General features: G+C 38.8%; 2 protein-coding genes across 4 annotated transcripts in view; both read right to left on the bottom strand.

Moving 5' to 3' along the window:
* The window catches only part of SCAI (suppressor of cancer cell invasion), a 115,882-nt gene extending 103,558 nt beyond the window's left edge, over positions 1–12,324 (bottom strand). For 2 of the 3 annotated variants that reach the window (XR_014016004.1, XM_081236139.1), the window contains exons 1-2: positions 12,200–12,324; positions 11,447–11,491 (exon numbers count right to left, since the gene is read on the bottom strand). Coding sequence is in view for 1 of the 3 variants with exons in the window: in XM_081236139.1 (XP_081092265.1) it covers positions 11,447–11,491; positions 12,200–12,252 (98 nt within the window). In the remaining 2 variants the exon portion in view is untranslated. Of the gene's footprint in view, positions 1–8,060; positions 8,643–11,446; positions 11,492–12,199 lie in introns of those variants that run through there. The other variant, XM_081236140.1, reaches the window with a different exon arrangement.
* Positions 12,325–17,818: 5,494 nt separating this feature from the next.
* The window catches only part of PPP6C (protein phosphatase 6 catalytic subunit), a 29,583-nt gene continuing 21,546 nt past the window's right edge, over positions 17,819–25,855 (bottom strand). The window contains exons 3-7 of the mRNA XM_081236923.1: positions 24,453–24,518; positions 23,284–23,425; positions 19,924–20,003; positions 19,532–19,741; positions 17,819–18,618 (exon numbers count right to left, since the gene is read on the bottom strand). Coding sequence (XP_081093049.1) covers positions 18,370–18,618; positions 19,532–19,741; positions 19,924–20,003; positions 23,284–23,425; positions 24,453–24,518 — 747 coding nt within the window. The 3' untranslated portion in view covers positions 17,819–18,369. The remainder of the gene's footprint in view (positions 18,619–19,531; positions 19,742–19,923; positions 20,004–23,283; positions 23,426–24,452; positions 24,519–25,855) is intronic.

Genomic DNA, 25,855 nt, shown 5'->3' with positions numbered 1-25,855 from the left:
CTCTTCCCTAGAAATGAGTCAGTAAGTTCACCCCACACTCAAGAGGAGAATTAAGCTCCATCTTTTAAAGAAAGGAGAATCAAAGAATTTGTACACAGTTCTTTAAAACCACCACAGGGACTAAAGGAATTATTGAGGGGAAAAAAAGAAAAAAAAAAGTAGCTGGGTAAGTGATTAAGACATCAATGGACATTTTATTCTCACTGTATTCCCCCATCCCCAAGAAAACAGTCTTTGCCTCAAGGGAGGTTTGTGTTTGTTTTCTGAAAATATGAACTCCTTGAGGAGATTATCTGAGGGAAGGGTGGAAACATAGTGCCTTTGAGGGCAGAAAGGTAGAAACTAAAAGAAAAAAGGGGGTAATTTAACTGGGAAGAGGAAGGAGAGCTTTGGGACTCACAAAAAGAGAGGCCTTGCAATTCCACCTCCTAGCAGTGTTCTAGATAAAGGACAAGTGACAAGTCTTTACAGGGAAACGGGTATGTATTGTACCCGGGAAAGCTGAAACCTCTGCACCAGAATCCCCATACCTGGCAAAGATTCTTGTGCCTCAAGTCAGCCGTAACTATTAGAGCCACCAAACACCAAGGACCCACACCCTCTTAGACAACATGCTTACCAGGCACAGCCACAGTGGACGTAAAATAACCTTCCACCCTTCTCCTGGTTCCTCACAAGCCTCTCAGATTCTTGTACAACCCTAAGGAGGGGTGGATGCCCATTCTTAATCCCTAAGATTGAATTTTTCATCAGTTTGATAGGACTGGGGGGAGAGGGGGTGTCCCGAGGTTGGATTTAACTTCATTTAAAATAAATAATATATATAGTAACTTTTCATGGTTACCTGATATTGTGAAATAAGATTCATACTGACTATATGGTCAATTAGTTCACTACCTTATGGATATCTTTTACAATTCACTAATCTTGGTGGTTTCAAAAAAAGTTCCAAACAAGTTGCTCCATCAAAATATTAAGATTTTTCCATCACCAATACATTACTCCCAAATTTTTCCAGGCTTTACTCTCCTAATATATAGAATATTAAGCAATTAATTATATATCCACGTGTATCTGCCTGGGTTTGCTACCTTCTCTGAAAAAATCCTGGCCTTGGACTTCCCAGGTAGTCCAGTGGTTAAGACTCCAGCCTTCCACTGCAGGGGGCACGGGTTCAATCCCTGGTCGGGGAAGTTCCGCATGCCACACAATGTGGCCAAAAAAAAAAAAAAATCCTGACCTTGTGGGAAAGCCATCCATTTAGCTTGGGGATTCACCATTTCCATAAAAAAGAAAAATCAATTCTACCACATAATTCACAAGTCACTTACCTGCTCTCTCAATAGATCCAACCATAACCAGCACTGCAGATTACCTATACTTCAGGATCTTGACCTAAAATATGTCCTAATTCTGTGCTATTCAACCTTTATGAAAAACCTAAATGAAAAAATACATTTTTGGTAGTTTATGAAAGAACACAGTATATAATCCATTCTTCTGGATTTGCTGCTTTCAAAACTAGTTTTAGGTTATACAATTCTTTCTTTCAGATAGACTCTCAGGATATAAAACAGATAGTTAGAAGCAGAAGATGCTAGAATAGATAGGTCTCCTTGGAGAATGGCCGATTCTAGGCCTAAGTAGAAAACATACAAGATGTGTCTGGAATACCTTGTCCAACGAGGAAGCTACAAAAGTCTACTGGAGTCGTGTCAAAAAGACCCAGGAGCCAATTTAGAAGAGACTTCCACGGGTCAGTATGAACATCAACATGAAAGATAACCAAGCTGGATGGCAATTCATTGCATACGTTTAAATCCACGAGTTGATAATATTATTATTCATGAAAGAAAGAAAGCCAGTCATCTTTGGAGCATGCTAGGAAACCAATTCATATTGAAATCTGCTATAAAAAAAAAAAAGAAAGGGGTAGGAGGACAAGCATTTATCTTGCTTTTCCTTCTACAAACTGTACCTAAGGAAAATTTAACAGTCCATGAAGAACAGATCAGTTGCCAAGGAGCTGGGTGTGCAAGGAGGATGAGACCGCAGTAGGACAGCAAAAGCAAGTTTTGGGGGTAGAGTGGTGGTTAGAGGAATCTATACATGTGTTCAAATGTCATGGAACCGCCATTTCAAAAAAAAAAAAAAAATTAAGTCAACAAGGGAACTTCTCGTTATAAAAGCACTCCAGCTAGTAATGAAGAAGGAATGAAAGATTTAGAATGTCACCATTTGTAACCTCAAATGAGATTACAGACACATTACTATGAGTTCCTAACAGCAAAGAAAAAAAAAAAAAAAAGAGGCCTTGATGGAACTACACACCACTCCTATTACGTATTCTTTCAAAAACAAACAAACAAACAAACCAAAACCGATAAAACCTGAACCTCATTAAGTCTCTAAAACTAGTTCTAACTACAAATTTATAAGACACACGGGGAATAGAGAAACACGGTAAATGATACCATAGGGAGAGAGTCAGCAATATTCAGACTGTGGAAAAACTGGTCAGTGGTTGCCAGTTGGTCAGTGGGGACAGAAGGGAATTTGGGGGAGTGATGAAAATGTTTTACATTATGATTGTAGTGGTGGTTACACAAGTGTGTGCATTTGTCAAAATTCAGAAAACTGTACACTAAAATAGGTAAGTTTCGTTATTACAAATGTTATCAATATAAAATTATACCTCAACCTTTTAGAAAATTAAAAATTCAGATTGTGGGAAATTCTTAATAACAAGTATGCTTTCTTTAACAATAAACAGCATGGGGGAAAAGAGACAGAGTGGGGAAACTATAGATTTTTTTTAAAAAACTTAAGATCTAATCAACAAATTGCCAGTTCTGAACCTTATGCGGACCCTGATTTGAACAATTTTTTTATAAATGATTAGTCAACTGTGGATATCTGAACACTGATGAGATATTTAATAATATTAAGGAAATACTGCTAATTTTCAAGTTATTGTTATTGGAATTGCGGTTATGTGCTTTAAAAGAGTCCCTATCTTTCAACAATACATACTAAAATGATACAGATGAATAATATGTATAGAATACACTTCAGGTGGAGTATGTGGGCATATAGGTGAAATGGGAATTGAGCTGATAATTGTTCAAGCTGGGTGATGAACAATTCAGGTTCACTGTAGTATTCTAAGTTTATCTGTATTTGAAATTCTCCATATTAAAAATATACATACATACAGAAAAGTAGATGTAGAGCCTTAGAGGCAAGCTAGCCTGCTTAACCCTTTTTTGACTACTCCTGGCATTCCAACCCCCAGGGAGCCCTTGAATTACTGCCAAGGAACCTCTGGGCTCTTTTTGAACGCCGCTGAAAACCACTGCTTGAGCTAGTCTAGGTTTAATTCTTGAATAAAACATTACCATGAAAATACCGAATACTCTGACCATCCTCTCTTGGGCTCCCCCAACCAGAGAGTCTGCTTTCACAGAATTAAATTCTGGCATTTTGCCCTAGGTTTTCACCGACACATGCTACAAGAAACAGCTTTACCAAAACCACTGCCTTTCTGTAGGGATACTGCTGAGGCAAACACTACCACAAAGAAACTCTGCAATATTCCTGCTTTTCAATGTAGATTAAAGACATTCCCCTAGTTTTTCACATAAGTACCTCCAGAGTCTGTTTCTCACCAAAGAGTGTACTCGCTGTATAGAGATCTGTCTCCCAGAGATAAACACTCCTTGTTTGATGACTACCTACAGAAACACTGCAATGGACAGATAATACTGCAAAGAGAGAACATCCAAAAGACAAAGCTGTCTGGTTTACTTCCACACCATGTACTGTAACATTCTATTGCCATCTGCACATTTCACTCAACATGGTCTCTCTGGGTTATCTCATTCTTTTCCATGACTTGGATCACTAAGTGTTTGCTGTTGACTTCTAAATCCGTACCTCAAGCCCTAATCTCTCTCCTCAGCTCCAGACCCATGTTTTCATCTGCCTGGTTAAAGATGGTACACTGAAGCACTTTACACTCCATATAGCTAAAATAAACTCATACTTTTACCCTTCTGAACTTGCTCCTGGATCTGCTGCTTCAGTTAAATGTGTTCCCATCCAACCTACTATTCAAGCTAAAAGCTCCTCAAGATACTGTGAAGAAAAGGAAAAGGCCAGCCATAGACTAAGGGAAAAAAGTCTGTAAAACACATACCTGATAAAGAAGTTTCAGAATATATAAAGAATTCTTATAACTATTATATAAGAAGACAAAAAAACTGACAAAAAATGGGCAAAAGATTTGAATAGGAAACCACAAAAGAAATCACAGGAACGCCAAACAAAAACATAATGATATCACTGCACACCCTCACAATGGCAAAGGGGGTACATAGATGTCAAAATTTATCAAATTGTACATTTTAAATATGTGCAGCTTATTGTATACAAATTACATCCTCAATATAACTTAAAAAGAAAAAGAATGCCAAGCACTGGCAATGACATGGAGCAAATGGAATCCCATACATTGTGCTAGTGGGAATGCAAAATAGTACAGCCACTTTGGAAGACAGTTTGGCAATTTCTTAAAAACCTAAACGTGCACTTACCATAAGACCCAGCAAGTCCACTCCTAGGCAGTTACTCAAGAGAAGTGAAAACATATGTTTGCACAAAGACTTATTAACTCACATGTTCGTAACAGTTGTATTCATACTAGCCAAAAACTAGCAACAAGACAAATGTCCATCAACTGGTGAATGAGAAACAAACTGTGGTAAATTCATACAATGAAATGCTCCTCAGCAATAAGAAGAAATTAACTACAGTTACAAACAATAACATGAATGAATCTCAAAAGCATTATGCCAAGTGGAAGAAGCTAGACACAAAAGACTATACGCTGAATGATTCACTTATATGAAATTCTAGAAAAGACAAAACTATAGTGACAGGAAAAAAAGACCAGTGGTTGCCAAAACCATGACTGCAAGGAAACATGAGCAAATGCGTGTGTGTGTGGGGGGGAGGGGGCAGGACAGCCATGTTCTATATCGTAACTGCAGTGGGTGGTTACACAACTGTATACATTTGTCAAAACTCCTCAAATTGTATACTTAAAATTGGTGAATTTTATCATATGTAAATGATATGTAATACCTCAGTAAAGCTGATTTTTAAAAACACCGGAAGGAAAGGCAAAATAAAAATACTCAAACTAAGGATAGTCACAGCTATCATTTATTGAGTTCTTAATGTGTGTCAGGTAACAGTATCATGTATTTTACATTCACTATCTCAATGAATCCTCTCAATAAGCCATTCAGGGACTTCCCTGGTGTCGCAGTGGTTAAGAATCCGCCTGCCAAGGCAGGGGACACGGGTTCAATCCCTGGGCCGGGAAGAGCCCACATGCCGCGGAGCGACTAAGCCGGTGCTCCACAACTACTGAGCCTGCACTCTAGAGCCCACAAGCCACAACTACTGAAGCCCGCATCCCACAACTACTGAAGCCCATGCGCCTAGAGCCCACGCTCTGGGACAAAGAGAAGCCACCGCAATGAGAAGCCTGTGCACCGCAACGAAGAGTAGCCCCCGCTCACTGCAACTAGAGAAAGCCCGCCTGCAGCAACGAAGACCCAATGCAGACAAAAATAAATAAAATAAAATAAATAAATTTATTAAAAAAAAATAAGCCATTCATTGAATCATCCAACAAAGAGCTAGTGAGTACCTATTATATGTGAGGCAATGTTCTAAGTGCTGGGAACAGAATAGCAAGGAAAACAGACAAAAATCTCTGTACTCAGGCAGTTTATATGCTACTAGAGGAGAGTAATAATTCTACAAGGTGGGTACTATCATTACCTGCATCTGGCAAATACTTTGTCCAAGAGCCCAAAGCTACTATTTGGAAGAGCTACGATTCAAACTCTAATTCAGGATTTCACAACCTCAGCATCACTGACAATTTGAGCAGGACAATTCTTCGGTTCGGAGGTTATCCTGTATGCTGTAGGTGTTCAGCAGCATTCCTGGACTCTACCCAGTAGATGCCCCGAGTTGTAACAACCAAAAATGTCTCCAGACATTGCCAAATGCCCCCTGGGAGGGAAAATCGTACCTCGTTGAGAACTACTGCATAATTTCTAAACTGACACAACAGTCCAAGCATTTAAAAACATCTTTCTTCCCACACCTGACACTGGTCCTGAATTCACCTCACCTAAGACTTCATCATTTGTCAGTCTACATCCCAGCGCTACTCTCTATCATTTCAACAGTCACAAGACTGCCAAAATTCACCTTCTAAACATTCAGACCCTAGATGAAATGTCTGTAGAAACTGCCCTCACTACCAGTACAAAGAATTACTATAAACTCTTTGTGTACATACAAAGTCAATTACACCACCTTATTTTTTTTTAACCCCACATTTGTTTATTTATTTTTGGCTGTGTTGGGTCTTCGTTTCTGTGCGAGAGCTTTCTCTAATTGTGGCAAGTGGGGGCCACTCTTCATCGCGGTGCGCGGGCCTCTCACTATCGCAGCCTCTCTTGTTGCGGAGCACAGGTTCCAGACGTGCAGGCTCAGTAGTTGTGGCTCACGGGCCTAGTTGCTCCACGGCATGTGGGATCTTCCCAAACCAGGGCTCGAACCCGTGTCCCCTGCATTAGCAGGCAGATTCTCAACCACTGCGCCACCAGGGAAGCCCTACACCACCTTATTTTTGTGTCTGTCTTCCCCACTAATGTGTGAGCTTTTCCCCAGCAGGGGCCATATCTCACTCATGTCTATAACCCTAGTACCCAGAACTAGAAAGCATTTGAAGGTTGTTTTTAATTCAACTGTAATTCAAACAAATTACATACATACACACACACACGCCCCACAAATCATACAATAAAGCTTTAATCAACATGAATCCTATTAGGACATGAATCCTAAACAAATGGGTCTTGCTCCTAACAGGATCTGAAAGGATTCTCTAACTAATAACCCAAACTTTATTAACAAACATATTGAAGCCTTCAGAATTTTCCAAAACCACAAAGAGATCAAGTTTCCTAATCTTAAAATTCCTCTCAGTCTAGTACAGTTTGTCAGGGGCATTAAATAGCATCACATTATTTTGGACCACCAAAGCCCCATCCCACACTACCTCCCTCTTACCACCAATGCACTTGTTAGTTCAGATGCTCTTACTGAGCACGCCCTCAGTACTAGGGGCTCAAAGAAGAACCAAGGAAGGGAAACAAATGTTTAGTGGTGGGGGTGGAGGGAAGACACAAAGAACTGGTAACCATGGGCCATTTGGTGCTTATTCAAATTATCTTAGTTTTTCTTAAACTGTCTTATAGTTTGGTCCACTAGGAATGTTCTCAAAAGATAACTCAGCCACTAAACTAATGTCTATCAAAAAGAATGACTTAATAGCAACAATCCTAAAATAAAAATCATATTTTTGGCAACTGTTTCCTAAAATGGAATAGGATATACAGTGTAACAGTCAACAACTCTACACAGCAGGCCAACTCAAAGGGATATTTAAGGCTAGATTCAGCAATTAATTCACCTTGCAGTGTTCACCAGGAAGTTGTATCATTTGATGTTGAGAGTTTTATGGCCACAGTATACAACTCATAAAAACAGCTATAAATAATTTCTGGCTACAACCATTACATCTTCTCTCTATAATCCACCTTTAGAGCTTACCTGGCCATTATTTTTTCTATTTTTAGAGCAATCCCAGACCTGCTTTCTGAAGAAAATCTTGGTCTCATCCACAGGATCTCTTTAGAGATGTATGCTGGCTGTCCATTCAGGTCAAAATGCTGACTCAATCAGGATCTGACCTCAGACATGCGGAATGTGTGCCCTCATTGGTGCCTGATGCTTACCAAAACTTGATTACAGAAATAATATTCATGGAACAAATTATTCATTCAATAATTCTATCAAACATTCTCTAAGTGCCAGGCACCACTCTAGGTGCTGAGGATAAGCAGAGTCCCTGCAGCTTACTCCTTCCTCCTTATCTCTGAACCAAGCCAAAACATCGGTGAGCAGTATACCTAAATCCAGTTGCTCTGGCTCTTCGGAGGATGTTCACTGGTATTACCTAAACCTGGATTGAGAAGCATTATAAGAAGCAATCTTAAAAAACAACAACAACAAAAAAACTTCCTGCTATATTTGTCATTGGGTTTATTTTCCCCCACAAAACCAGTGTCCCCATTATGAAAACCAGTGAGAGAAATTTTTCTCTAAAAGTCAAAAAAAGTGTGCCTCTCTTAAACATGTGTTGGATTTTACAGACACCATGAACCTGCAAGTTGAGCTTTATTTTCTTCTTAGCTTTTGTTCCAGGAAACTCAGAGCCAAATATGGAACCTACCTTTGGTAACTGTGCAGTACCTTCTAGTCTATATACTAACTTTGCCACTGATTTAATTTTATTACTATTCTCTCATGTTTGCCTTAATATCTTTATTTTTAATCCTTCATACTGTATATATTTTGAAAAGAAATGGGAAATAAAAGGTATTTAATGGGTGCTATTTTTTTTTTTTTTTGCGGTACGTGGGCCTCTCACTGTTGTGGCCTCTCCCGTTGCGGAGCACAGGCTCCGGACGCACAGGCTCAGCAGCCATGGCTCACGGGCCCAGCCACTCCACGGCATGTGGGATCTTCCCGGACCAGGGCATGAACCCGCGTCCTCTGCATCGGCAGGCAGACTCTCAACCACTGCGCCACCAGGGAAGCCCTAATAGGTGCTTTTTAACCTAAAATTTACTGTATACTTTCTACGTGCCAGGCACTATACTAAGCATTTTACAACCCTATAATGGTTGAACTATTATTATTTCCGTTATACAGATGAAGAAGCTGGGGCTCAGAGAGGTTTATTAACTTGCATATGATCTCACAACGTCTATCTGACAGAGCTAAGATTCAAATTCAGCTCAAACCATTACACCTAGGTGTTATCTACAGGCTATCATAGGAATAAACAAAACAAAGAGGAGGAAGGTGAAGGAGAGGGTAGAAAGTTTGCATGGAAGATGTGATGTTTGAGGGAAATCTTAAAGGTGGGGAGCTTGCCAAGGAACGGGGAGAAAGTATTCCAGAGACAAAGAGAAATCATGTGCAAAAACCCAAACATAAGTTCTGGGAATGGCAAACATGACATAGAGTTACATTCAGAAATTAGTTCACTGTGAAGCGTTCACCAGAAAGTTAAGTCAATTAATTACTGGACGTTTAGTAGATCCATTATTGAGAATTTGGCCGTTATTGAGTACATGACCACAGTACTCAACTGTGGCTGGAAAGATAGATAGAAGTGAAATAAAGGCAGTCTCTTTTTTTTTTTAATTGAAGTATAGTTGATTTACAATTTTGTGTTAATTTCTGCTATACAGCAAAGTGACTCAGTTAAACATACATATACATTCTTTTTTTTAATATTCTTTTCCATTATGGTTTATCATAATAGAGGGCAGTGTCTTTTTATGATTACACTAAAAAGTCTGAATTATGTTCAATAAACAAGGGGAACCACATAGGGATCTTAAGAATTACAAGATCAACTTGCACAGTATGTGAATGAATTACAGATTCAAGGTAGGGAACCCAGTCAGGAGGCTACTCCAAGAGCCTGGCAGTGGGCTATCGAAAAGAAAATATAATGCAAGCCATATATGTAATTTTTACTTTCCCAAAAGTTATGTTAGAAAAAGTCAAAAAAAACTGAAAATAATTTGAGTAATACTTTTATTTAATCCAATATATCTAAAATATTATTTCATGAAGTAATTGACATAAAAATTAGTAATGAGAAATTTGCCATGCACTTTTTGTACTAATCTGAAATTTGGTGTTTTTTAATACTTAGATATATGCCTCACTTTGGACATTGAATTTTCATTGGAAAAATTTGATCTGTATTTAGATTTCATAATTTACAGATGCAAAAGCAAATTCACATACCCAAGTTGTTCCAGACATAAACATTTTCCAGTAATTAAATATCGGTTTTAAAATTTAAATTAATTACAATTAACAATATTTATTAAAAATCCAGTTCCTCAGTCATGAGAGCCACACTTTGAGAGTTCCACAGCCACATATGGCTACCACATTGGCCCATACAGGCCTAAAGAGTGACAAAGGAACTTTGGCTGTTGGCACCTTCCACCATCAGCATTTCACATCTACCTACTGTTAAGGTTTACTGTGTATTAACATCAATAACTTAGCAAGTATTAACTATTACAGTGGTCCTACTGGTCACATCCTCACTACTGTAACTTACTTTCTCTAGGCCAATGCCTACATCCATGAAAAAGAAATCTTCGAATGACCACACAGAATTGCTATGTAGTACCTGACACATGGAATGTGCTCAGAAATGCTTGTGGAATGGATGCATGCTCTTCATTACTCAAGGAACAATGCACTTGCTGCAGACTACCTAAGCCCTTTGTTTCTATCTTCCTATAGTTCAACTGCTTATTAGACTCTACGTACAATGAAAACAGAAAAAGCAATAAGAAAACCTATTTTCGGGACTTCCCTGGTGGCGCAGTGGTTAAGAATCCGCCTGCCAATGCAGGGGACACGGGTTGGAGCCTTGGTCCAGGAAGATCCCACATGCCGCGGAGCAACAAAGCACGTGCGCCACAACTACTGAGCCCGCGTGCCACAACTACTGAAGCCCGTGCGCCTAGAGCCCGTGCTCCACAAGAGAAGCCACCGCAATGAGAAGCCCGCGCACCGCAACGAAGAGTAGCCCTCGCTCGCCACAACGAGAGAAAGTCTGCACACAGCAACGAAGACCCAATGCAGCCCAAAATTAATTAATTAATTAATTTTAAAAAAAGAAAACCTATTTTCAATTGTATATTTATTAGAGGCATTATAGTATAATGGTTAAGAGCTTCAGCTCTGGAGTCAGACTGCTGGGATTCAAATCCTGGTTCTATCATTTATGAGACGTGAGATCTTAGATAAATGATCAGCCTCTCTTGTGCCTCAGTTCTCTCTTGTGCTAAAACAGTGATAACTGTACACACTTCCTTGGGGTGTTTCAAGGATTACAGAAGATAATACAAATAAGCACTTGCACATGGTACCTGGCACACAGTAGATGTTCAATAAACATTAGCTTTTTAAACAGAGCTGGTGAAGAAGTTGAAATTATGGCTAACATAAAAAACTAGGCCTTCTCAATTATCCACATCTCTTTCCCACATAATCTTAGATACCAAAAAAAAAAAAGTACAGGCAGTACTTTTAAGTCCTAGAAGACAGAGCTTGCTGATAGTTATATTCATTAAGAAAGGAGCTAAGTAAAAAACTTCATCTACTGACAGTGTATAATTATGCAGTATAGTACAGGTGCAGCCAAGCAAATGGAAAAAACACGAAGCAAAATTGGGAAGGCATTTTGCCTTACCTGCTTTTCCGTTTTCGAGGTGGTTTCTCCACTGTGCCAGTCAGTCTGCAGAGCAAACAAATAAGATGGTAACTAAAAGTAACATATAAGATCACATCTGCGGGCCCTACTGTGCCAGTCAAGAACTCAACGCACCACCCTCGAGAACTACAGGCTGTCTAAGCCCATACCTGACCTTACAAATGCCTTACGTTGTTTCCCCTAAATACCAAGACCAAGCGATCCTGGGACTCACCGTTCCCCTAATGTCTGCTTAGCCCAAACCCTGCTCTGCCTCCTGGTCTCTCACTCCATCCTCAGCTCCTATTCGTCACAGCCGAGCTCCCCAAAACCACCCACCGCCACCTACTCATTGTCTGCTTCACCACCCCCGCAAGCCCCTCCGGCTTCCCCTTTCCAGTGCCCACCCCCTCCCGACCCGGGCACTGCCCCTCCGAGCCCCGCCCCTCCAGGCCCCGCGCCCCCCGCATTCCACGGCCCCTCCACCGGGCGCGTGCGCCCTGCCCCTCCCGGCCCAGCGCCCCCAGTCTCACCGCTCGGCGCCCCTTCCCTCACACGCCCCTCTCATCCGGTCTGGAGGATGCGACCACCGCCCAGCCCGCTCCGCCGCCCCTTGGCGCCCCCCGAATTCCCCGCAGCCCGACCGCCCCTCCAGTCTCGGTGCCCCGAATGCTTCACGGCCCCAAGCTGCTGCCTTGGGCCCGCTCCCGCGCCCCATCCCCAACCCCGACCTCCATTCAGCCCTCGCCCCACCTTGGGGCCAGGCGACTCCGCGGCTGCTGGGGCTGCCGGGCTCCTCTGACCATCCGGCTCCTGCTCCGCCGCGGGAGCTGCTCCGGCGGCCGTAGGGCTCGCTCGGGAAGCTGAGGCGGCGGAGGCTGGAGTAGGCGGAGGGGCGGGCGGTGGGCCTCGCGCCTCTGCCAGGCTTGCCGCAGGGCCCGCCTCCTCCGCGCCTCTCCTCGGCTCCCATTGGCTAGAGCTGTAGTGTGGCCGAAAGCCTGGAGGCCGATTGGATGCTAGGGCCGTCATATCCCGCCACCTAGAGTTTGGTTGAGACTGCAGGTGGCGGCAGAGGTGCCTTAGAGGCTGCTGACACTGCCGGGGAGATCTAAGCGCCACCGTGCGGTCGAAAGTAAAAACTGCATCTCCGGCGCCAGACACCTGCGGCGGGCAGGTTCTTCTGGCTCTGAGTCCTGCATCCCACACACCTGCTGGCGCCCCTCAACACTGCACCACGCCAGGAGCAACAGCTACGCGCTGCAATTTCCCAAACTCCTCTGGCAGGTGCGACACTGAGGTAAGTCTCCAAAATGAGCTTCATTTTGAACCACCTCATATCCGGTCCCTGACTGCATCATGCTGAAATGGTTAGCGCTCACAGATAACACTTCACAGAGGATCCGGCAAGAAAACTGTAAGAATCTATCAATATAAAGTGTGGTTTAGATGCTCAATCCTCTGCAGAAGAGATCGCAAGCTTGGGTGCAGGCTTCCAAGAAAGCAAGAGATTTTTAAAATAAATTACCAAGAAAGGAAAATCAACCCTGCAAACAGAATTGATGCCGTAACCAAAAGCAATGCGTTCGGTTCTTAAATGCCTAAATGGAACTGACCCCTGAAGGTGTTGCTAACCGTTCTGTGATACTGCAGATGTTTGTGACTTCTACTCCAGCGAATCAATTTTAAAATAAATTTCCTTGCATTTTTAGTGTTGACAGACCTAAGCATGCAAGACTACCAGCACATAAGCATTATAAATCAGTTACCTTTTCTCTTCTACTTTAACAAGGCCATCCTTGAAAATAAGACATAACTCATTAACATATTAACAAAATTCTTCCTCTAAGGTGGAATCCCCTTCAGTCTTTCTGCAATCCTGTGTAGTTTTTGTTTGGTAGATCCTCGGCATCTATTTGGAGCTGGGAGGAGGCATAAAACTTTCTCTTAAGCTACTTCTGTTTTATCAGAATACGCTTTTATGCATCAATAATGTGACAGCTTAGAGTTATACACACCAAAAGTTTGGGGACAAATCTCTTACTGATCTTCACAAATGGTAAAAATGAGACTACTATAGTTTTTCATAAAGCCGAATTTATTTGGTGTAAAGGGCTGTCCTTTATTCTGAGATGGCTCTTTTTACATCTTTCCTTCTATAAAATGATGATGGTAAATTGTAATGGGACCTTTAAATGGCACTGACAAGGAAAAAAAAAAGTTGAACATCTGTTGGCTCCCCAAATTAATATTTTACATAATCCCAAGATAACAGAACCATAAATCCCCTCAATACCAACAAACAATATCCACCCTTATAATCACAAAGCCAGAAAAGAGAGAGAACCTCAGAATCATTTGTCAGAGAAGACTAGGGCAGATGTGGTAGGAGGAGTCCTGGTGGGGAGGATCAACTTACTAGGAGACTAATCTTGAATGTCACTCATTATGTTTCTTAAAATATGAATTAAAATCATCCGCTTGGTTTTCAAAGTCTTTCGCAATTGGCCAACGCCTCTCTGATACATGGTATTGTCAACAGAGCTGCAGCTATTCATTTCTTACGCTTTCCCAAGGAGTACCCTCAAGTTTACCTTCATATCATGTCCAAATTCTAGTAATCCCTGCTTCTGTGCTTTTACTATATGAAATAAATGGCCCATCATTCTAGTATACATTTAATTCACACTTCCTCTTTTAAGCCTTCCCCAATTACTCCATGTTACCTCAAACATTTCCTTCTCCAAATTTGTTGTACTTAAACTACACTATGTCAGCAATTATATATTGCCTTGGATTATTCTTACTTCCCAACTACACTGAATTTGGGCAAATGATATGTAAGTGGGCCCTCAATAAATGGCAGCTTTGGGCCAGGGACTGGGTATTTTATATGTGCTATTTTTAATCCTGAGATCAACCCTGTATGGCATTCTTATTTTAGACACAGAATTTTAAGATTCAGAAAACCCAACTTGCTCAGGGTCACAAAGCTACAATAACCAATATTGCTTAAGATGTACTACTCTAGGATGCCCTAAAGGGGTTCGCATTCCAGCTCTCTTGTGCAACCCTGGGCAAGTTACCTATGATCTCTAAGTGTGTTTTCTTGTCTGAAGAAAAAAAAAAAAGGTACTACAGTCATTGAGCCATAGTAGGGGTGACACAAAATAGGGCATGTACAGTATTTAGCTAAGTGTGCTCAATACAGGTTAGCTGCTATTACTGGCAGAGCTGGGGTTTTTACCTAGATTGATCCCAAAGCCTATATTCTTTCCACTATTCCATTGCCTCCATACAGTCTTTTATAACCCATTCCCATTTATATAAAAAAGCAAAGTGCTGAGAACAGTGGCTGCCCAGGGACTGAGTGGAATATACTTACATATTAATTATTTTTGTTGATACACACACACAAAATTCATAAATTTCATGCATTTTTGAATTAAGCAAACATTTGAATGATCCAAGCCAGCATAAGCTTACTATCATGAGTAGTATGCCTTACGAAAGGCACATATTCACCAAGTGATTACAAGGAAACAGAAAACTAGTAGGAGGGGAATAGGGTCCTTCTCCAAGCATCTACTGTGTTTGGTTTCATGCTAGAGGACTTTCCAAATGCTTCTTTTTGGTGTTTTACTACTGTATATTTCATCAGCATGACTGCACAGTTTAAATACACAATTGAAAGAGCTGTGATGATCTCATGAAGCTGGGTTCTGGGCACTGGATCCAGGACGTAACAATGAACTGGAACACTGAAGAGTCAAATGCATAACAAGAAAAGTTTCACTTCTGTTTACTAGTCAAGCAACTAAGTGAAGGAATAAGCATTTTTTAATTTTTAAATTGTGTTATATAAAATGCTAACTTCTTGTCGGGACAGACTGCATTAGATAAAATTTTTTGCCAAACTTCCTATAATCTTTTTATTAATTTACAGAGAGAATATAGCACCTTTCATCCAAAGAACTGAAGGTGCTTTACAAACATTAGCATTTAGAAAACAAGTACATTTAAAAATCTGGATTCTTGCTGTTAAATCTCTTCGAGTCCAGGTACACAATTTTTTGGAGGCTGATGGAAAGCAATTCTGTTTCTCACAACCAAAGAGGCTCAGAAAGAGTTCGGATTTGCTTTCACAGTACAGGCATTTTCCAAAACCTGGTGCTGGGCTTACAAAGCAAAAACACACAAATCTTAATGCAAAGAACAATATTTCAAACCTTATTTCAAAAGTGAAACACCGGGTTTAAGACATCAAAATCTTCCAACAGTTCTAGACATCCGGACAGAGTAGGAGCTGATGCAGGTTGCATATTAAAGATGTGCTCTTGGTCCAGGCTTTTTAGGATCACACCCAAATGAACACATTTAGAGTTGTGAGATTTTTCAGGAAAAAGCATTAACCTAGGAAAAGCTAGCCAAGAGCATATCAGGAAAATGAGGAAAGGGGAGTCATTGGCAATTAAAAGTAGTCAGTTCTCACTAGAGCCTAGGACATTTTATTAGAAACCAAGTATATCATAGGCAAATAAAAATGGTTATTACCCCCATTAACACAACATAAGGGATTTTACATTCAGCCTAGATACAGGGAATAACAGAGCCTCATGCCTACAAATCTATGACTTGCAAGTATTTTCCACCACATGATTACTCTATATAGTACATAGCCCTTATTTATCAGAGGGATCCAAATATTCCTTTTAGGCTTACAGAGTCCAATACATTCACTCTCTCTTCCCTTTACATGTCTAAGAGTAAAAACTGTTTTTTTCATGCAAAAAGCCATTATTCAGTTGAAGAGAAAAAAAATCAGGCAAAACAGATGGCAATTAAGGAATGGACAGAATATTATTGGCACATGCCCAACTAGTGACAAACAAATGCAGTACACCATGACTTAGAAATAAAAGTCACATTACACGGGTAACTACAACAACTACATCAATCTAAGCTAAGGAGTGTCAAGTGGGAAGGAAGGGCTGAGGGTTACCAATTTTATTGGTACAACTTAAAAGCAGAAGAGAGAAAGCACTTAAATACAATTTATGGTAACAGAAAAAAAAAATACTGCAGAAAGCTGTTCAAAGACCACACCAAGTTGTCTGCATCATTAATTTCCAGTGTTTCACAATTAGTAAAATACATAGCTACATATCCCTGTAAGATAAAAATACCTTTCCCCCTGAATTACACTGGGGTCAGGGCAGTAAAACAAAGCTACTGACCCAACAGTTCAAGTGTGTGCAGCAAAGTCTTAGCCACTTCTTTCTTACAGCTATACAATTAAAAACTACACAAGGAGCTGTGTGGTTGGAGGAAAAAAATCAAAACAGTATTGTGCTCGCTTAATAAAAGAAAAGCCCTGATGAAAAATTATGTGCCAAGAAGCTTAGACTATAAAGATTTTTATTGCATTTTTAGGTAACCTGGAAGTTCCTATCCTGAAGGGGGACAGTTGGTTTTCAAAACTACCTGAACAGATGCTAAAGTGCTTTATTAATTGGCTGGCTTCACAAAGATTTCCTGGAATGACAAAAATTAATTATAATAGTAAAGGGATACCAACTATTTCATAAAATGGTTAATCCCAGCATCATTTATGACCATAGTCATAAGAGACACTGGAACACTTGTCCTTATTAAGTGGACAGTTGCATATCAAGAACTGATCATCACAACCCTTTGGATATTCAAATTACTTACACAAAGCCGAAACATAGTATCACAGACCTTTACAAAAAAGGACAATTTGGTTTTTTCTACACTTTTAAAAATCTGCTTCAGATTACAGTTCACAAGTACAAGAGTCCTGACTTTTCAACCTTTCCAGTTGCAGTTAAAAAATGAACACTTTCTAAAAGTTAAGGTCAAGTGTTACAGTAAGAATGATTCCTATTGAAAAGTACATATATTTTACTTAAGGATACTCATGATAGATTGTAAACTGGATTGATCACATTCTACTCAACTGGTATCAAATGAACACATCAGCATTACAAGTATTAAATGTTTTTCTATTACTAGAGAGGATATAAACCAAAACATTAATATGGCAGTTATTTCTTTAGGCACAGTTTAGTGATTTTTTTTAAATATATAGTATGGAATTTCAGTTGAAGTTTTAAACTTAATAACCAAAGGGTCAAGAACTCTGATTAGGAAAAAAGAAAAAAAGAATAACTTTAAGCTAACAATGTACACTGTTTAAAATTTCTAATACTTTAACCTATCTGGGTTTTATTTAAGATTACTTTATTAAAAAATACAAGGAATCTGAAAAAAGATCAATACAATTATCTTAATGTACAAAGTCATAAGCTGTAGCAGTTTTTAAACTAAAATTTAAAAACACAACAAGGAGGGCAGCCCTTTAGACCAATTTATTTTATATCCATTTAAAATATCATCCAACAAAGGAAAATGAAGTTTACAGCTGGGACAGGTATACATAACTCGAGGCATTAGCAGTCCATCGTGCCCACTGAATAACAACTTTGCTGCTGAAATTTCTTAAAACTTACCGAACTAAAACAGAAGACTGAATAATACAAAAGGAGGAGTATTTCAGTGTAGTCTGTTCTGTCAATTGGCTTTTTTAAAAAAGGAAACATCCTGTTTCCCGTAGACCAGTAAATAAGCAAGAGCTACATGCAACAGTGTGAGTATTAAGACACTTCTCAAGTCTTCTCAAATGAGTCCAAGGCAGGGATGGGATGGGGGAGAAAACTGATAGAAAAACATTGCTATAGACACCATAACAAACAATAAATTTAGATAATTTAAATTAAAAAAAAAAAAGGCAAGAGGCAGCATTTCAGCAGCAAAGTGCTCAATAAAAAGTATATTGTAGAGGGTAATACACGAAAGTTGGGGTAAGAGGACAGAAAAATGGGTCAGCAGGATGGGCGAAGGCCTCAAAGGAAATACGGCGTCGTTGTCCTGGGAGGAATAACACGTTCTGAATCTGGAACTGCCCGGAATAACTTTGGTTCTCTTGTATTTACATCTTTGAAGACCATGATCGAAGCAATATTTCCACAACGATAACAGTAATTAGGAGCAGACCATACTGTTACCAGCTTCTCATCAAACATAAATTTATAGCCTTCATGCACTAGTTGGTGTGCTCTGCAGATGAGCTTTAAGTTGTTGATATGAACAAACTGCAATTTAGAAAGGTTTTGTTAAGTATCCAGCACATTAAAAAAAAATCAACCTACATATATAAGAAAATAAGCATTTAAATAAAGTATAAATCCTGTAATTACTAAAGCTCTCATGATTATAGAATCCATTCTACAGTTATCCCCACTAATTTCCATAAGTTATAGAGCCACTTTGGCCTGAGTTATAGAAATCATAGTAACATAATTAGTTAGAAGTTTCTGAAAGAAAAGCATTCTGTAAGTGCTATCAGATATGAAACAAAGTTTTTATGGTTTAATAATAAATATATTACTATCAATATCTATCATTTACTGAGGCTTTAGTATGGCTCTTACAAAATTCTGAAAGAGATTTATTATCCTTCTCTTGCAACTTCAGGAACCAGAGGCTCAGACAGGATAAATCTAGCTCTCTGACTTCATTATGCTGGATTACTTCACCCTGTGGTGTGTGTGTGTATATATTTTTAACTGAAAGTAGTTAACCTCAAAAATATTGCTTATTCACAATAAATACATATGTCAAATCATTATGTTGTATACATAAAACTAATACAATGTTATATGTCAATTATATCTCAATTAAAAATATATATACAAAGAAATATATATATTAAAAAGTTGCCTATCTTGCCCTTGTTATCTCATTACTTAATTGCAATGTTTGAAAGAAAAGGACCATTTATTTTACACATAGTACCAATAGATGCTAAAGGAGGTGCTTTTATTACATGATCTCATTTAACCATTAAGGAAAGACATACAGGATAAACTAGACAAGAAATCTGATATCCATAGCCACCGAAGTTTGAGTAAACTAGACTAGAAGTTTGGTATCTATAGCCATCATAGTTCTTTATGTAGTCCATTAGCAACCAACAAACCACTTTTCCGAAAATGCTGGCTTTACCTCATTTGTGACCTTTGCACCAAAAAGCCAACCTGCTCCTCGGGGACTGATTGCCCAGGTATCCACATCTTCAGGATCTGACCAAACCAGATCACAAAATGCTCCTTTATGAGGAATTTCCTGATTCCGTTCAATGGTTCGAATTTGATCCAGTGTTTTGATATCAGGAGATAAACCACCATGAACACACAAAATCTGCTCGTCTATTAACTAGCAAAAAAGGAAAACAAAGAGTTGAACATATAATAATAAACTCAGTCATATATCTAAATCCATCAGTGAGTGCTAATGATATCAATATAACTGAAATGGCAATTAGATAAAAATATGCCAAGTGTTACTGGCAGGAAAATACTTGAGTTTTTTTTTTTTAAAGATTTACATAAACTTACAGCTGCTACTGTGAGCATGTCAAAAACTTTGGTACAGTATCTCCAGGCATTAGCGTTTCCGTATTTGGTTTGGCACTCATCTATGAGAGAAACAAAGAGTTCTCATTAATGAAGTTCTGAATCTGCTGATAAAACTAAGGAATACAGGGGAGTTCCCTGGCGGTCCAGTGGTTAGTACTCAGCGCTTTTACTGCCGTGGCCCGGATTCAATCCCTGGTCAAGGAACTAAGATCCTGCAAGCCATGAGGTGTGGCCAAAAAATAAATAAATAAAATAAATAAAGAATACATCTAATACTGGGACAACAGAAATTTGCTTAAACTAGGATGGCAAGTTATGATATATAGTTAGCCCTAGTAGGTCCTCCATGTAGAACCAGAAGGAGACTAGTGTCTAACTAGTCTAAGAATGTGGTCCTGCTTTTCATTCCAGAAGTGGCTCTAAGAACCAGCTGAAATTATTAGTCAAAATGCTATAATCAAGAAGAGCTAAATATTAATTTCACATAACCCAAAGCAAAGCTTTTGTCTTACTATTAATACTGGGGGGAATTTCCTGGCGGTCCGGTGGTTGGGACTCCACGCTTTCACTGCTGAGGGAGCAGGTTCCACCCCTGGTTGGGGAAGTGGGGCCCCGCAGGCCAAATAAATAAATAAATAAACTTAAAAAAAAAAAAAACTGGGCAATTCTATCAAACAGAGTAGTGTATTTAATGTGACTACCTTATTCTAGCAGGATAATCAAACAAATTAGAGGAGCATGGATAATTCCCATTTCAACATTTTTCAGGCCTAGGTTGCCTCTTCTGAGATTTTCTGCAAATTGTGCAACTACATACTTGAGTAAGATGACCCCTGTAGTCATCACTAAGGACAAACTGCCAATCAGTTCTTACATATTCTCAGCTGAACATTCTCTCTGCTGTCTACAACAGTTAATAGGGTACATTATCTCTTCTCTCAGTTAATACCATGGAAGTTCTGCTCTTTGGCTTCTTCCTTAATTTCGAAAAAAAATGGACATATCACTAATTGCCCTAAGTACAGCTGAAAATGATACAGGATATAAGACTGTGGGATACGGTCAATCCTCATAATTTTCTAACTTATATCTCTACGTGAGGCAGGGTCCTTATTGTAAACGTCTCATGAGACAGCTCTAACATTGAGCTCAGTTTACCAGTACGAATCTTGTGAATTTTTCACCTTAACACGTAAGCAAAGCACTTGGTTCATAATAACTGCTAACCATATATTTATCAGGGTGAACTGAAGGCCCAATATAATAGCTATATATAGACATTTTTACTACTTTAAAATCAATGTTAAGTTCCATGATGACTAAAACTGTCTCCCTCCTGAGGAGCAGATGGGCTTCCTCTTATCAAACAAAACCACAGATGAACACTAGAGCGTAGCTTGGGATGAAAAAAAGTCAATACTAGACGTTGTGCTGTTGCCATTTTCTTCGGTCAAGGCATCTTGATTAAAATGTCCTCCTTCCTCTCCCCCCTTTACCTCTTTTGCCCTACACTGATATGTTGGTCAAATTCTGGGGTGTAATTATATATGTAACATTAATCTTACACAGTTGGAGCCAGTTGCTTTTACTGAGCTAACACCACATAATGTATTATCCAAAATACTGATTATTTTGCAAAAGAATCAAACACTTTTTATTCCAAATGATATTTGGCATTTTGTGAATGAAAATCTGAAGTAACTTGTAGAAAGGAGATAAATATTAGCCATCTAACTTTTCAATTCCTATTAATAGTTATATCAACAATAAATTGTCGGGGAGTTCCCTGGTGGCCTAGTAGTTAGGATTTGGGGCTTTCACTACTGTGGCCCGAGTTCAATCCCTGGTCGGGGAACTGAGATCCTACAAGACACGCGGTGCAGCCAAAAATAAATAAATAAATAGATAGATAACAATATGTTGTCAAAATTTCTCAATTTAATAATTGATAATGGCTGACAAAATCAGGAGAGTTCAGCTTATCTTTATAATGACAGAAGATAATTCAAAATATGAAGTCTAAAAACTAAAGGGTTATGAGATTAATATTTTCAAATCTCTCAATATCTGCCTTAATTGTGCTCAAGGAAAATTCTTCTTAATAATCTCAACAGGGCTTCCCTGGTGGCTCAGTGGTTAAGAATCCGTCTGCCAATGCAGGGGACACGGGTTTAAGCCCTGGTCCAGGAGGATCCCACATGCCGTGGAACAACTAAGCCCGGGCGCCACAACTACTGAGCCTGCGCTCTAGAGCCCGCGAGCCACAACTACTGAAGCCCACGTGCCTAGAGCCTGTGCTCCGCAACAAGAGAAGCCACTGCAATGAGAAGCCCGCGCACGGCAATGAAGAATAGCCCTCGCTCGCCGCAACTAGAGAAAGCCCGCGCACAGCAACGAAGACCCAATGCAGCCAAAAATAAATAAATAGATAGATAGATAATAATAATAATCTCTACAGTTCTGCTATCTACCTTCTTCAAAGAGCTTCCTAACCTCATTTTGAAAAACTTTCAACCATATAAAAATTTTATAGAGGTAGCTATTTTGCTTTTAATGGCTGCATTCTATTTATGACCTGAGGTCCTAGTATTCTCTGGAGAAAGCACACAGATTTACAGTACATCCATACAGTATAATACAGTGCAGCTATAAAATAACATCAGTGAAGTGAAAAGGCTGATCACAATATTAAAAAACAAGTATGATCCCATTTTAGCTTGGGGTGTGTGTACATACATATGTATAAACACACACACACATACATATATATAGAATAGGTTCTCAAACTGAGTGTGCAAAACATTCCCTCTCAGCAGATTCTAAGGTCCCACCCCAAAAATGGCGCCTAGCAATCTACATTTTTAACAAGCATCCCAAATGATTCCAGTGAGATAAACTGAGGACTACACTTTGAGGCACTGATCTAGAAAGACATACACCAAAATGTTAAAAATGGTTCTCTCAGACTACTATGTATAAAATAATAAGCTACAAGGATATACTGTACAACACAGGGAATATAGCTAAGATTTTATAATAACTTTAAAAGGAGTATAATCTGTAAAAATATTGAATCACTATGTTGTACATCTGAAACTAATATAATATTGTAAATCAATTATACTTCAATTAAAAAAAAAGAATGGTTCTCTCTACATATCAATAGTCAGATTTTCAACTGACTGAGGGAAGAAAAGGAGTTAAAGGTGAGAAAGTGGAAAAAGATTATCTGTATTTTCTAACTTTACTATGAAAAGCACATGTATGACTTGTGTGGCTTTTTTTTCCCAAAGAGGAAGGTAAATCAATATTCAGAATCAGAGAAATAGAAGGTCTTACCATAAAATCCATACACCTGTGTAATCTGTCTACTCTCATGATTTCCTCGCAAAAGTGTAATACGATCAGGCCATTTAGCCTTTAGTGCAAGAAGGTAAGTGAAGGTCTCCAAACTATAGTAACCTCTGTCTACAAAATCACCCTGTAAAGTAAAAATTTACAGTTACAAACAATACAATAGCAACAATATTTTTTAAAAATTATACCAAAGGGCACAAACTCAAGAGATACAGCCCAAAATAACAAAAATGAAGAGTTACACATTGAATTATTTGGAAATTGGGTTTTAACAAAAAATTCAAATGGAAATAAATAAGCTGTTCCTACTAAATGTTTGTGCTAGTCTTATGCTACAGGAGCCTACAGGAACCTGCTGTGCAATTCTCTCAAGGATTTTCCCTGCAAAACCACCATTTTTTCAATTCTCTGTTAGCTACATTAATAAATGTTTCTAAAAGATCATGTGTGAATCAAAAAACTTTAAATGAATTTCAAAAATCTTTTTAACTGTATCAAAAGAGCTGTCAACTTGAAGAAAATAGTTTTTTTATAAAAGCAATTACCATAATTATAACAGTATTCTACATTTAGCTTTGTATTTAACAACTGCATATGAGGATATACTATTTACACTTCCCATTTATGTTTTACTTGGGCCAATATTAGACCAATAGGAAAACAGCTAAAAGATTAGAAAAGTGACCCAGAAATTTTCAGAAGGAAGGAAAATAACAGAAGGACTCAGAAAAAGTTCAACAGTAACATTATATTACAGAAAAAAAGTAAGCAAATATCTACCTTAACAGCAAATGTGTTTATGTGTATATTAATCAATCCACAGATTAATAACAGGTGAAAATGAATGCTCAAAAAAAATCTGATAAAATAACAGTAAACTGAAGATTTATGCCTTAAACCTGTGGTTCTGGGCTATTTTTCGGCCTAACCATTACTGAGGGCTACAACCCAGTCCTGTGTATACAGCAGTTTACAAAAGCAATTATTCTCAACTAGAGGACACAGCAAAATGTAGAAAAGCATAGAATCACCTTTTCATATATTTAAATAGTGATTGTCACATGGCAACGAAATTATTATATAATTTACATGTAGTAAGTCAGATCCCTTCCATTTAAAATAAGTACTTGATATCACTGGTGTTTACATACCATAAATATGTAGTTTGTGTCAGGAACCTGACCTCCAGTTCTGAATAGTTCACAAAGGTCATAAAACTATAAAAGAAAGGCAATATATGCTGATTACAAATTCCTGTGAAGGAGTAAAATAATAAAACTGAGGCCAAACTGTGTAAAGAAGCAGTTAATTAAGAGGACTTCAAATATTTACATTTATACAAAGAAATAAAGTGCAAACTAAACTGCCAAGCACACAGCTCCCAAGCCTTAAAAAAAAAAAAGCACTAAAATGAAGCTCAGATATCACTAAAGTCATTCCTAAGTCATTAATGTTATAGGCAACCCCCTTTCAAATTTCTTTCATGCTTCTCCCCATCTATCACTTGAGAATTTGAAATCATTTATCAGTTACCTGTCAATAAGCTAACCCAATCACCTTGCCCCACCTTCAGCATCTATCTTTTGTTTTGTTTTGTTTGTTTATTTGCTTTGTTTTGTTTTGTTTGCGGTATGTGGGCCTCTCACTGTTGTGGCCTCTCCCGTTGCGGAGCACAGGCTCTGGACGCGCAGGCCCAGCGGCCATGGCTCACGGGCCCAGCCGCTCCACGGCCTGTGGGATCTTCCCGGACTGGGGCATGAACCCGCGTCCCCTGCATCGGCAGGCAGACTCCCAACCACTGCGCCACCAAGGAAGCCCCTTGCATCTATCTTAAAGAGACAAAAGATAAGGAAACAAGTGGATAAGAATTTCTTTCAAAGAATGAATTTACATGACACTTCATAGTGTCGTAAAGAGCAGATCAACCTACCTTCTTACACTCTACTTTGGAAGATGTGTACCCTCAGCTTCTACAGCTGTGGAGAGTCTTCTCAATAATCAGTAGAAAAAGAATAGTATATTTCATCATATTCTACTTGACTGAAAATTTAACTGACAAAAATGTGCGTTTGATAACTTCAGTCAACTCGATTATCCTAATCCTACTTCCTGAAGTCACAGTTTTTCTGACAAAGGATTTTAGATTAAAGGAACTGACTATAATATACCATACCAACTACAACCAATAATTTCCTTCACATCTATCTTTTACACTTGAAAGTAGTATTACTACTTAAATTTCTAACACTTAAAACAGTACAGAAATCTTAGTCATAGTGAACAAAACTGAAATTTAAAGATTAACTACTGAAATAAATTACTACCCTTTGTAGCAATGTTTCGTAAGTCTGAAGAGTTGTCACTTGCTTAAAAAAAAAAACTTTAGAAAGTTTAAAATAAAATTTTCCTATCTTCTTAAAATTAGCAAGCAAACAAATGAAACAAATTCAGTCTCAGTCAACTGGTAGACTATTATTTATTCAAAATATATGCTGTCCATTTCTACTAAGTGGAATCCCTTCCTTTGAAGGAATATACTTCTCACTTCCCACCA

Source organism: Mesoplodon bidens (genome assembly GCF_964165515.1).
Source record: "Mesoplodon bidens genome assembly, chromosome: 6".
NCBI lineage: Eukaryota > Metazoa > Chordata > Mammalia > Artiodactyla > Ziphiidae > Mesoplodon > Mesoplodon bidens.
Note: the sequence above shows the minus strand (reverse complement) of the source record. Positions and strands in the feature narration are given on the sequence as shown.